This window comes from Athene noctua, chromosome 3 (assembly GCF_965140245.1).
Source record: "Athene noctua chromosome 3, bAthNoc1.hap1.1, whole genome shotgun sequence".
NCBI classification, from domain to species: Eukaryota; Metazoa; Chordata; class Aves; order Strigiformes; family Strigidae; genus Athene; species Athene noctua.
In genome coordinates, this window is record NC_134039.1 from 34448756 (window position 1) to 34462049 (window position 13294).

Below are 13294 nucleotides of genomic sequence, written 5' to 3' on the forward strand. Positions count from 1 at the left end.
CATGGGAGTCGGGAGGGGAGGGGGGGGAGGTTCTTTATTGGCCTCGTCCTCCACCCCCCGCTTTCCCTTCCACACTCCACCCAGAAATGATCCAGTGAAACTAGGAGGAGGTGATTCTCCTCCTCCCTCCTGCTGCTGCTCCTGCTGGTCTGGAAGGGACTGCAGGAATCTCGGCTCGGCTCTGCTCCGAGGCAGGCTCTGGGGAGGGGAGAGCGATCCGTGGAGAGGGGGGGCCGCTGTGGCCGGGGTGTAGCTCTCTGAGTGCGCGGCGGGGTGCGTGGGGGGCTGCTGGGTCCCTGACCATGGGGAAGGACCAGGAACTGCTGGAAGCTGCTCGCACTGGGAATGTGGCCCTGGTGGAGAAACTCCTCTCTGGGAGGAAAGGAGGGATCCTGGGCAGTGGATCTGGAGCTATTCCCTTATCCAGCTTACTGAGGTAGGGACATCGTTCCCCATCAGATGCTGGGGATATTAACCTCTTCTTCCCTGTCATCATCATCGCCCCTCTCATTTTCATTTCCATTCCTGCATCCTTCATAGTAACAATAAATCGTTCACTCTCTCGCCAAGTACAAGTGTGTCTGTGTTTAAAGTCACAGGCAGTCATTTTATTAATACAGTGATACTGAATTTCTTGCCTTCAATGCGTCAGTAGGGTACTTATTCATTCTGTTACTAGCTGTGGTGCAGAACTTAACATTTTTATTGTTGGGCTAATATGCACGATATGCTAATTATTCGCCCTTTGATATTTCACCTTCAAATTACCACATTTAATCACAGATGGAAGCATTAATTACAGACAAGGCATGGCATTGTGGAATTCTGTGTACGAAGCTATAGCTTCACCCCATACCCTCACCCATAGTTGCTACCCTCACTTGCAGAGGAAATTAAGCATGTTGTAGTAATGACCCTACAGAAAAAAAGAAAGGGAATCCTTTTTTATGAGAGGTCATGGAGGCAGAGAAGGTGTAAAACTTACGGAGCAGGTTAGGTAAGAGCAACATTACTTTCAAGGTACCTGGATTTAGCGAAGTAAAACTGGCTTACTGGCCATGTTGGGTGGAAGGACTTAACTTTAGGCATTAGTCGTATCTCAGGCGATCTACAGCGTGGCTTTAATGTTAAGTTTCATCCCGCTTTTCAGTAAGAGCATTATCACAAGCATTTATGACATTTGACAGTATTCAAGAGAAGGTCTGCAGCACACAGTCCAGTGCTAGTGTTCAATACTACACTAGGCAAAGCAAAAGAAGACAAAATGAACTAAAACCACTGTTGACCTAAAATTTGAATAAATTGGGGTTTTGGTTTGGTTTGGTTGGGGGTTTTCTTCTGGGAAGAAAGAAAGGGCCTAGAGAAATGGAAGTTGCTTAAATGACAAAATATTTGCGATTCTATTGCCACTACCTCCTCAGTATATTTATATTATTTCAGTGTCCCCTATCAGAAAAAAATTAGTGTAAATGTCCAAATTATACCCGTTTAAACTCTATTATAATAAAGTCTTGCTATTTTAAAGCTGGATTTAGTGCTGTAAACAACAGTTCAGATATTCATAGTTTACCAAAGTTACATGGTTCCCCAGTTTAATTAGTTATTGCACCATTGTTGAATTACTAGCCCATTGACCAAAATCAACACACACCATGCGATTGCTTTTTGTACTGTACTTGAATAGGCTGCTTAGCAAGGAGTATGCCAGATAATTGGTTGAATTTAAAATATGAGTCTTCCTAAAATGTGATACCCGTTTTTCCTAAGTGCAGAAGTTAAGTTCATTTCAGTACAATGACTAGCCATTTATAATCCAGTTCTACTGCATGTTTTGTGCAGTGACTTTCCTCAGGGCTAGTGCCTCTGCTATATTCTTGCACTGTTACTATCATGGTGTATATCATAAATTCTGTATATCCAGAGGGAGTGTATTTACTTGTGGTCTTCTTTTTTATTAAACAGCAGTATTTGACTTTGTGTATATGGAACACATTAACCACGTGTTTTGTTTGTACAGATGGGTCATGACAGTCATTGTTTATTACTCATAATTTAATTATTTTAGGTTTTAAACTCAGCTGTAGTGTGTGTTTTTGTTGTTTTTTTTTTTTTCTTTTTTTTTTTTTTTCCTGGAAGTGCACTTATCTTAAAGAGGAGTAAAGCAAATTAAAACATACTGTTTTATTTATATTTCTTACTAATGTTATAAAGAATGTCTATGGCTTCTGTAAGTGTAACTTCAAAAATTAAAAGTAAAAATTTACAGCTGTTAAAATATTTCTAATTTTAAATAAGCTATTTGAATATATTTTAAAAGAATTCAGTAATGGATTGGTGCATAAACATTCACAATCTAACGCATTAGTGAACATAATTCTTTTTAGAGGGAATCTTAATAACTTCATTGACTTCACCAGGAATGATCATAGAAGCCACTATGCATTGTAGTAAGTGTTTTCAAGAGAGAATTATATGTGCTACATATTTTAACATAGCTTTTTTTGGAGATGTTGCATGCTCTAACTGATGCCACTAATTATGGATTAAGTCCAGAATGACATGCAAGATTAAGGTTGGAATTATTTTGGTACAGAACACATGGAAACATAAAAAGGTACTGGAAGGGAGTCATACTAACATCTTGATCCTGTTTAGGAAATCGACATAACTGAAAATAGCCAAGTTGTCGAAGAGCCATAATTGCACAGTATAAAAGTTTGGATTTGAGCTTGGGCTAATCTGAAGATTTTTTTAATAGAAAACCAACTGAACTAGCTTACTAGTAAAGCTGTACTAGTATTTTTAGCATACAGTTTATTAGACTAAAAACTGCTTTTGAAAGTTACAGTAATGAGAAAGCAGTAGAAAAAACACAGGGACATACTTTATTTTTAAAGAATCTTTAGGAGACACTGTGTTTGACAGTAACTCCTGATGTTTCATTGGTCATAATTATTGCTTATTTCCTAACATGGTGCCCCAGAACAGTACCTGTCCCATTGTGGTGAGAAAGGTCCGTGTTGCTTTTTCTTTCTCCTTTTGGCCGTACAGTTCCTAGCATTAGGTTGGAAAAGTCCAAGTCTTTCAGCATACAGTTGGACAAATACTGTGCCTGTTATGTTGGCCTAAGTAGCAGTACACTATCCCTTTGCATTTCTTCTAAGTCTTGGAGACAACTCAGTTTATGTGGCTGAACTCTCCATGGCTTGATGACTTTCTTTGGTGGAAATTTGCTTTGCAGTAATTATGTACCTTGTGGATGAAATTTAATATTCATGAACTGACAAATACACATCGATTGTTATCTGAACCAAGGAACAAACTATCTGAGCTCTGATCTCCTATTTACATTTTTACAACAATTTTTTTCTCTTAGTGTACTTTATGGTACTTGGGGGAAAAATAGGGCAAGCTTTTGTATGGTTGTTTTATGGTTGACCCTATTCATTGATGTTAATTGCAGAGTAAATTATCTAATTTTTAAAGGGCTGACTTCTAAGTCGTTATATTAAATTATGACAACAGTTCAGGAGTACAGCACTCTTCCGGAAGGCTGTTGAAGCACACATATAAATATATGACTGAATTCCTGTGAGGATTTAAACACGTGCTTAATGCAGAGCATGTGCAAAGTGCATAAAAATGATATGTGCTTAATTAAGAGGTCATATGCACACAGATATCTTTAATAGATACTATGTAAGATCTTATGCCCAAATTGATTTATCTAAAGCAATGACAACGCATCAGTGATGTGTGACTGTGTGGAGTATATAACTTGTTTCAATTCAGGAGAAGCACTGAAAGGCTCTGGATCAGTTTGTGCCCCCCCTACCTCAGTCTCCATGCTTTGCTCTGGAATGTAAAGATTGTGGGTGCATATACTGAGGATGATTTCCTCAAATGCAAAAGTTAACGTAAGTCATTGCAACATACTAGAGCAAGTATTATCCTCAGTAAAGACCACTCATAGGGTACTTCAGTTGCTTAAACCTAGATAGTGGCATTTTACATGCCCGTGAGTTTCTGAGGCATCTGCGTGGGCTGACAGACTTTAACAAAGAACCGTGACCTGTGGAGATTAACCTAAATTCCATGTGGGATACACTAGGACTTCTACAGCTTTGTTACACATGTGTGTAGGCTTCAGTCTCCAAACCAAAACATTAGTGCAGGTCTGGGATTTGTTCTTTTACTACAAAACAAAGATATTTTAAGACACCTCAGAAAACATTAAATTTAGAAGACCAAAGTGTAAGGGAACTTTCTTGTCTCCGTTTCTTTTGGGATTCCACTTCCTGGAGTTGTCATCCATTAGTATATTAACTGTGTTTCATATTTAAAAAAAAAAAAAAAAGGTGTTAGGTATGTAATAGATTGCAAAGAGAATTTTGTCAGATTTTGAGATTATTTCACTGCCTTTTATATTATTCCAGTACAAACAGGAAAATTTGAGAGTGAAATCCTACAGTCCCTCCAACAGATTGTGTCATTCATTTCCTGTACCCCAACTCCTTAAATGTACCTTAAATGATTTAACACATAAAAAGGGTAAAGTGTTTCTAACAAAGCCAGTATTTTTAATTTACTTAATTTGATTGTCTGTGTATACATAACATGTTTTTATTGACAACCAGGTTTTCATTATTGGACAGAGACAGACTTTGTTTCTTTCCGAGTGTTTTAGGAAAAATAGTTTTGAAGGTTTTCATGTATCTCAGAGACCTCACATAATTTTGCCATGTGCAATCACGTACATGCCTTTTTGACCTACTAATATGTTACATCCTGAAGAAAAATGGATAGTTCTTGATTAAACACTAAATTTTAGTCTTTTTAAACTTCACATGTTAGAAGAGGTTTGGATTTTTATCAGGGCTATGGGATAGAATATGAATTAATGTGAACTGACACACAGTAGCAGTGAAGGGTGAGATGGCCCCTTCTTGTTCTTTGCTGGCTACTGCCACTTAACACAGCATGGGAGGGCGAAGCAACCTGCATGGAGCGGGGTTTTTCCCCTTCTACACTTGGCAGGCAGTGGCAGGGAATGGCTTCATTCTTTGCTTAGCCTTACTTAGTGCAGCTACACCGTGTGTAGGCCTGGCCCAAGATATTTCTCCTCTAAAGTATAAGAAAACCAGCAAGCAGATTGTCAGTCTGCAAGTTGCAATCTGTTTCCTCAGCTGTTTCTCAGAGCAGTGTCTTGCTCACAGCAAAGCCACAGTTCAGCCTGATGGCCTCAGTGCATGCTGAGAAACACACAAATTTACTTCTGTCCTTGTGCAGAGCCCTGCTATTCGTTCAGCTTCCAGATGAAAAATCCGATTACACTTAGATATGGCTTGTGGAGCAGAAAGTATTTAAAATATTGAAGTACTTTATGAAGCTTTAATTAAAGTTTTAGCAAACTTGTTTTCATGTTATAATTTAAATAACAAATGGATCATTTTATCAACAAAAATAAAAGCACTAGTTCTTCTTTACATTACCAATAGCATTGGTTAAAGTAAGAGAAACTTTCTCAGGTTGATTTTATAAAGAGATTGTGTTATATGAGACTTGCAGTAGCAGGGTTCTGGGTTTACATACTTCTGAGGTCACTTGTTCCTACATTAGAAGGTATTTATTTTACACAACCAGCACAGATAATATAATGGCAATTATTTGTTACATATAGGTCAATTTGGCATCCAATTAGCCTATGCTGATTTCTGATTTTAGTTACACTTCTTTTAATTAATACGTGGGGGGTTTTGTACTGATGTCCCAAGCAGAGACCACTGTTCCCAGATTGCCCCGTTACCTTCTTTATCCTGTCAGAGTAGGAAACTTAAGTCTTTTGGGGACATATTTATTTTTTATTCCTTTCATCTTTCAGTGTGACACTTAGTTTATGCTGTTCAGTATTAGTGATAGTTAATTGCTGCCTTGATTCTGGATGTTTGCCCTTTCAAATGTATGAGCTTCTCTTAAAACTTAACCTCCATTTTGTTATTTTCTACCTTCTTAGACTTATTTTTATTCTTATATCTGATAAATGCTTTCAATCAAAGTTTAGACAAAATTTTATCTATGGAGTTCCTTAGATTTCTTCGCAAGTTTGAAACATTTACACTATGTAAAGGTAGCAATATGGGCAGTATCCAGGACATCTGCTAGAAATCTCATTTTTAAGAGCAAGGCAATTCACAAAGTTTGTGTAATAAATCTTCCCTAGGAGCTCAGCACGATCCTGGATTCACAGCACTGTAGTTAGTCTCTGTGGATAAACTTCTCACTTCTTACTCCATATCTTGTTTTCTGAGCATTGTTCAAGTGTACATTCTATTAATTTTCTAAAATGTTAGACCAAATCTAAAAAATGAACAGCAAGAACTGTAGATCTAGTGTAAAATCTACCAAGATCCTCTTATCTGCCATAGATAGGATCAAGATATGGGATGCAGCGGTACTGGGAGGACTGTTGGAGTTTATGATGAAGTCAGGAGGGCTAGTATGAGAAATTTTACAAACATGTTAAGGAGAAGGTAAAGAAAAAACCCAGAAAGTTGAAGTGTCAGTAACTCAAAAGAATTCTTTTAGAATTCTAGAATTCTTAGCCACTATATGGTTAGTGTCTAACTCTGCAGAGGACCATATAAATGCATTTTGATCACCATCTTGTTTTCCCTCTTGTCTCACATAGATTATTTTAGTAGTTTGGTAATTCAATAGAATTAATGCTGCTTTATACATTTTAAAAATTGATAAATGACATTGATGCTTTTAAGTGGTAGTGTTACAGCAGAACTAAGAGGGGCAATAAATGAAATAAAATGAATGATGTAATCTGAAAGGTCTCCTATCTTGTGACTTGTTAAGGTTGGAAATATTATGATGAACAAATACAGATGCTTTTAAGATGAGCATTTTCACAGCCACTACACTAGTGATCAAGAAGAACATAACCATGTTTCTAAAACCCTATGGGTAGATTCTTTTATTTGCCTCAGTTTCAGTTTGTATGGGTATTCATGTCTGAGCTATTAAGGAATTGCTTTATAGCTCTAGGCCATGCTTTTATTGCCCTGACATAGGCAGTAGTTGAAGCATCCTATAAACTGCTTTAATTTATGATACCAGTATATAATCCCTAAGGGACAATACAGTGTAGAGTGCAGTTACCCTCCCTTTCCCTCAGCAAGCTTAGCATGCTCGCCTGGGGAGGTGACATAGACAGGAGTTCCACAGCTGGAATTCCCTTCTGCCATGGAATTTTTCTACTGGTCATTTCCAATCAGAGTACACATCCTAATCCTTTTTATTACTTCAAGGTAAAATATTTTGACAACTTTTAATGTGTAAGTCATAATAAGCAGTATTAATTCCTGCCTACTGATATGACATTTTCATGTACATGGATCCTTTTGGGAAGTAGGGAATACATTTTGTTTGAACTTTATAGACTTTGTGGGAAGACTTTTATGACTTTTTAATTACTTTTTCCTGATCACAGTATTTTCAGTATGTTCATTTTGCATTTAAGAAGTGATATAACAACTCTTCTGTACCTAATTTAACATCTATGAATTTCTAATAATATGCATGTATCTAATACAAGAAAGGTTCTGTGAGATTTAATTCCACAAGACTGTGCTTTTATTAAAATCATTTTACACTGTTTTCCATTTATTGCACATAGCTAAAGAAAGAAGAAATGCTAAAAATAACATCTTGAGTGCAATTTGGTTCTAATTTAAAACACCCATTGGTAGCTGTGTTTCCATAGGTGTTGATGTCTGTGCTAGGTGTCAGTTCCCTGAGTTCCCATTATAGCCAATGGAGATCGAGTCAGTGCAGTTAGGGAGCGTGCAGTGATTCAGCTCACCCCAAAGTAGATACTAAATGATTTTGTTCAAACTGAACCACATCCCTAATTTAAATACTTTTGTGGGTAAAAATATTTCAGTGAAGAACAGGAAAACAATTCTAATTGAAGGTATATGTAGAATATATATATATAAAAATGACCACTTAAATAGTTAAGCTAAACCAAAGTTTGGGTATAATTTCTATCCTTTCATATTTTATATGTGATTTGGATGAATTCAGAAGTAGTAGGCATTAGGTACTGACCAGATAATCAGTAAATTATCTGATCAAGAGGCAGAATCTTGGATGATTGAACTTAGTGATACAGGAAAAATACATAAAATGCATGATGTTGTATCACATGAGGTTTGTCACCAGTGTGCCAAGCATGCAAGAATGGAATTAGAAAAACCTGAAACCAGTGAGGGATGGGAAGGGTAAAAGTAAATGTTGACAGCAAAAGAAAATGTGGACCCGCTGCTCAGTGGGACAGGAGACGTCATGACAAAGCACTTGGAAAAGGCAAGGCACTCACTGCCTTTTCTTCTTGATTGTTTTGGTGGTGACTTCCTAGGTTCCTGAGCCTACTAGCAAAATTTGTGTGGCAATGAAATACTACCCATGGTCAAGGAAGATCATGGGAACACTTAAATTCAAGGGGCCAATGCTGCTGCGAGGCCACTGTTATCTTTGGAAGATCACATCAAATGTGAGCTTTCTGATGGCTGGAAAAGGAAAATGTCACACCCATCTTCAGAAAGGGCAAGAGGAAGGTTCTGGGATCATCAGGCTCTGCAGTCTAACCTAAGTACTAGGGAAAGTTACAGAGCATATCCTCATGGAAGTAATTTCCGGGCACACAATGACAAGAATGTGATTGAGAACAGCCAGCATGGATTTACCAAGCTCAGATCATGCCTAATCAACCTTAATTGCTTTGTACAGTGAGGTAACTGCCTCTGCAGATGAGGGGACAACTGTGAATACTGTTTAACTTTACTTTAGAGTGGTCTCAGCTAAAATGCTGAGCTATGGACTAAATAAGATGATGATAAGATAGGTGGAAACCTGGCTGGACTGGCTGGCTCTGAGGGTTGTGATCAACAGTACAAAATCCAACTGTTGCTGGCTCCCTCAGGATTCAAGGGCCAATATTGATTATGTCAAGTATAGCAGGTTTGTAGATGATACTAAATTGGGGAGAAAAAATTCCTATGAATAATTGCTATTAGGAGGGACCTGGATAGGCTGGAGAAATGGGCTGATTGGACCCTCATAAAATTCATCCAAAGCCGTTGTGAAGTCCTGCACTGGGAGTGAATAACCTCTTGCACCACTACAGGCTTCTATGCTGGAGCTGGACAATTTTTTTGTTTGTTTTTCTTTTCCTGTCAAATTACATAATGCCGTTACAAAAAAGCATCATTACAAAAACATCAATATCCCATTTAGTCTTTGAGTTTACACATTAGTAACTTCTTTCTCCTGTAAGAATGGTGTGATTGGTGTTTGGACTTTTTCCTAACCCTTCATAGTCAAGTGCTGAAATATGTTAAATTGTAAAGTACTCATGTTGTCACAGCATGAGAAGTGTCCAAAAAATAGAGGCCTTTTAGAGAAGGTAAAAAAAGAAGATTTTTATAAATTAGAATTGGAACTATCTTCTGGAATAAGTATTTTTCCTCTGCATATTGCCTGAACTTCAAGCCTTTGTGATGTAACTTTCTAGTGTGTTACTGGTAGTTCTGAGAGTTAAATGTGAGTTTAATGTCTTCAATGTTTACTTTCTGACTTGTCAGGGTCATTGTTTTCTGTTTTTAGATGCCACTAGATGTGAGTCGTGAATCTGTGTGTCTAAGTTATTTTTGCAGATTAAAACTCCCAACACACTAATATTAGCAGTTTGACCCCAGAATCTCAATTAAGTCATTGGTAAGATTTCCTAAAAACATAATTTACACTTATTTTTAGTTTTCAATTTTCTCGAGTAATTATTTATCTACTTCCATATCCTCCTTGTCATCTGTATAGCTAATTTGTCAGATTATGCTCATAAGTAATTTGCAATCACTCTGCTTCCTGTTTTGTGCACATTTATTGCAGAGCAGTATCTTGCATAACCAAGTGGTCTAATGATCTGCCAGGGATCTTCTGACATAATGTGCACAAGTAACATTTCAGAGAACCAAATGTACCGAATGTAGAAATAAAGTGTATGGTATGTAGAGTATTTTACAAATCTGTTGTTTGGCTGTCACAATAGTTAAATCTATCCCCTCTTTTTTTGCTTTCATGTAGACTATGTAAGTCTGGATTTCAGAAGGAGTCATGACATAAGCAGGAAATGAAGCCTCTGAAAGAATGGAATAGGCATGTGTTCAGGGTGAGGAGATGTGGCTAAAAGACAGGTGGATGGAGAGAGACCTGGATAGGGATATTTGGAGTATTTTGGCAAGCAGGCTGTATATAAAAATCTGAAAAGGCTGGAATGCTAGAAATGGATGGTAAAAGTAATGGGTATAAGAATTGAGACTGGGCATAAGAACTGAGACAGGTTGATCATGGAGGTTAGCACTGATGAGGGGCAGAAGAGGCAAGTTTAGGAGACAAGGTACAAGGAACAGGGCAAAAGGAGTTACATTTGGCAGTACAAAGAGTAAGCGTATATCCACTGAAATAGAGTTTTCATTCAATGTCTGACATTGTCATATTTCCTTGCTATAACAAATATTTGTGAAATGCATTTGCAAACTGTCTCATTTTCTTTTAGTGCTAAAATAGACAAGTGGTTAATAAAGTGCCATCAGCCATTCCATTGGTTTAAGTGGAAGAGATTGTTGTAATGGATATAGAGATCTTAAAATGTGGTAAAATTTTGCCAAGATGACACCACATGGTGAAATTTCAAGGGTTTTAGTGTGCTTTTTTATTAATGGCAAAAAAACAGTTGCTGGTGCAGTTTTTATTTAGCTCCCTGAATGTGGGCATTATATTTTTTTTTAATGACACAATCCTGTAGTCTTCTTTCACAAGTTCTTACCTCCGTTGTGGCCCAGGATAGACAGTGGTCACTGAATAAGTAGTTATTCAATATTTTTTATCCTTACTATTCAGTGTTTAGCCCCAAGCCTTATTTACTGCGCACAATTCAAACTCTTCTCTAGAAAAAGAATGATTAAATTTTCTCCTGGGCTTTTCTGTGGTGTTTGTCACTATAGTATCCGACTGCTTCACAACATTAATGAGTTTACTGTCACGGTACTTCTGTGACTAAGGGTGTTAATATCTCCCAAGTGCTAACTGAAGCACAGGTAGATTTTGGTGGAAAGTATCCACTGATTCGGTGTTTCTAACTGGTGACTACAAGGAGTTCATTTTTCACAGTATGAATATAGTTAGTGTAAAAATATAGGAATGGCTCTTCCTGGGCAGAATGAAGATCCATCTAGCCAAGTAATCTTCTCCAGTAGTGACTGGGAGTTAAGAGGCTGGCCTTAGAAGAATATAGTAGCAAAGCAAGCATATAGTAAGTCATACTTCCAGTGTAGTCTCACAGCTTCCAACAATTTACAGCAGCTTTCGGAGACAGATGTATTGTCTTTGTATTTAATAGCTCCAGTGGATTTTTATTCTATGCATTTGTTCAGCTGGTCTTTGAAGTGATGCAAATTTTTAGCATTCATAGCATCTCACAGCAAGGGTTTCACATCTTAATGAAGTGTTATGTGAAGAACATTCTCTATACATTAAGTAGCATTTTACATGTTCAAATGTATACAGATCTTTTCAGATGTTCAGAGGTTTGTTTCTGGACTACAGACACGGATAGAATCCATTTCTGTGGTGCAGCATTAAACTGCGGTTCCTGTTCTTAACTTGTTTAATTGATTTAGTAAATACCAGTTCACCTTTTAATACTTTGATATTCAAAAAGAAGTTCTTATTCAGTCATCCTCATTATAGGGAATAGGCCTTCAACTGTTCCATTATCAGCATTCATTTCACAGGGAGAAATAATAAGGAATCATGTAATTATTATATTAAGGCTATTACATATGTGTAAGCAGGATGACTTACCACCAGTGCTTTAATCCTTGACTTTGCAATCTCAATAGTTTTCATGCACTTTTCTGTATATATTTATATATATTTCCACAGGAAAAAATATTTATTTTTCATCAGAAAGATATATTTCTTTTGAGAACGTAGATAGACTCCCTGTTTAATGGTGAACAGAATATAATGAATTTGGAGATGTCTCTATTAATTTAAACAAAATACACCACCTGATGTGTATCTAATATCCTTACAAAAAATGGAATCAGAGATGCTGGAGGATATTTCTTTCTTCTTTTTTCCTTTTTTTTTTTTTTTTTTTTTTTTCTTTTTGGCAAGTAATATGGATTTGAACAAGGTTCTAATTATATTACCTGAAATAGCAAAGGTGAGGCAAGGAAAATCAGGCTTTAGGTGCTGAAAGTAATTTGTGAAGATGGAAGTGACACAGCTGCGTGTAGGGAAAGGATGTTACTTTCATCTCTTCTTTTGTGGGAAACAGTTATTTAGGAAAGAGCAAGGTCATTCCCCAGCGATGAAATATTTCCTCTTATATGTCATGACCTAGAAAGATAGTTTGAGGCATAAATGGAGTGTGTATCATTTCCCCACTTAAACTGGCAAATCAGAGTTAATTAATTACTTAAGGAGTAAGCTTTATAGTAGGTGAAGCCAGTCCTGGTCACTGGTACTTACCATGTCGATACTGCTTAACCGAAAGAGAGAGAAACTTCAGTGTTCAGCCTTCACGCCTCTGTCATGCAGGCGAGAATAAATGAAAGAAAGGTAAAATGAAAAGTTCATTATATACTTGCAGGTCCAAGAATTTTGCTGTAATGCCACTGTTTGAGAGCATACCCAATCCTGTGTGATCTGAAGGAGAATATATGTGATTGATTTGGAATTGTCTACAGCAGTCTAAAAATATTAGAACTTGATTGTGACATTATTGTGGTACTGGTTTTGTGCACTTTGTGAATTATGGTGAAGATTACCAAAACTGCAACCAAGAAAGAGGATTTGGATCCAGATGCAGATTTTGCAGAAAATGCTGGAGAAACAGTGAGAGATACTCAGTATGATGCCATTGTTTTATCTCTTCTAAATCCCAAGAAACTGATCTGGGGGAGCAGGTTCAGGCATCAGCTGGGTTTAGAGGTGCCCTATTGAGGGAGTGGAGTCATGAGAAATGCAGTGAGATCCAGAACCTTACAGGCTAGGGTTCTTTTACTCACCACTCATTATGATCTAGATCACATATGTTTATTATTTAAAAAAATAAACTGCTTGAAAGGCAACTTTACTTTGAAGAGATGGAAGCATGTATTTAAAAAGCACCCACCTTAATGCTGGCTTCAGTTCAAGGATTAAGGTGGCAAATGTT

At 37.2% G+C, this 13294-nt stretch overlaps 1 protein-coding gene across 1 annotated transcript in view; it reads left to right on the forward strand.

The window, feature by feature from the left end:
* Nucleotides 1–283: 283 nt before the first annotated feature.
* The window catches only part of ANKS1B (ankyrin repeat and sterile alpha motif domain containing 1B), a 467048-nt gene continuing 454037 nt past the window's right edge, over nucleotides 284–13294 (forward strand). The window contains exon 1 of the mRNA XM_074902674.1: nucleotides 284–436. Within this exon, the coding sequence (XP_074758775.1) occupies nucleotides 303–436 (134 nt within the window). The 5' untranslated portion in view covers nucleotides 284–302. The remainder of the gene's footprint in view (nucleotides 437–13294) is intronic.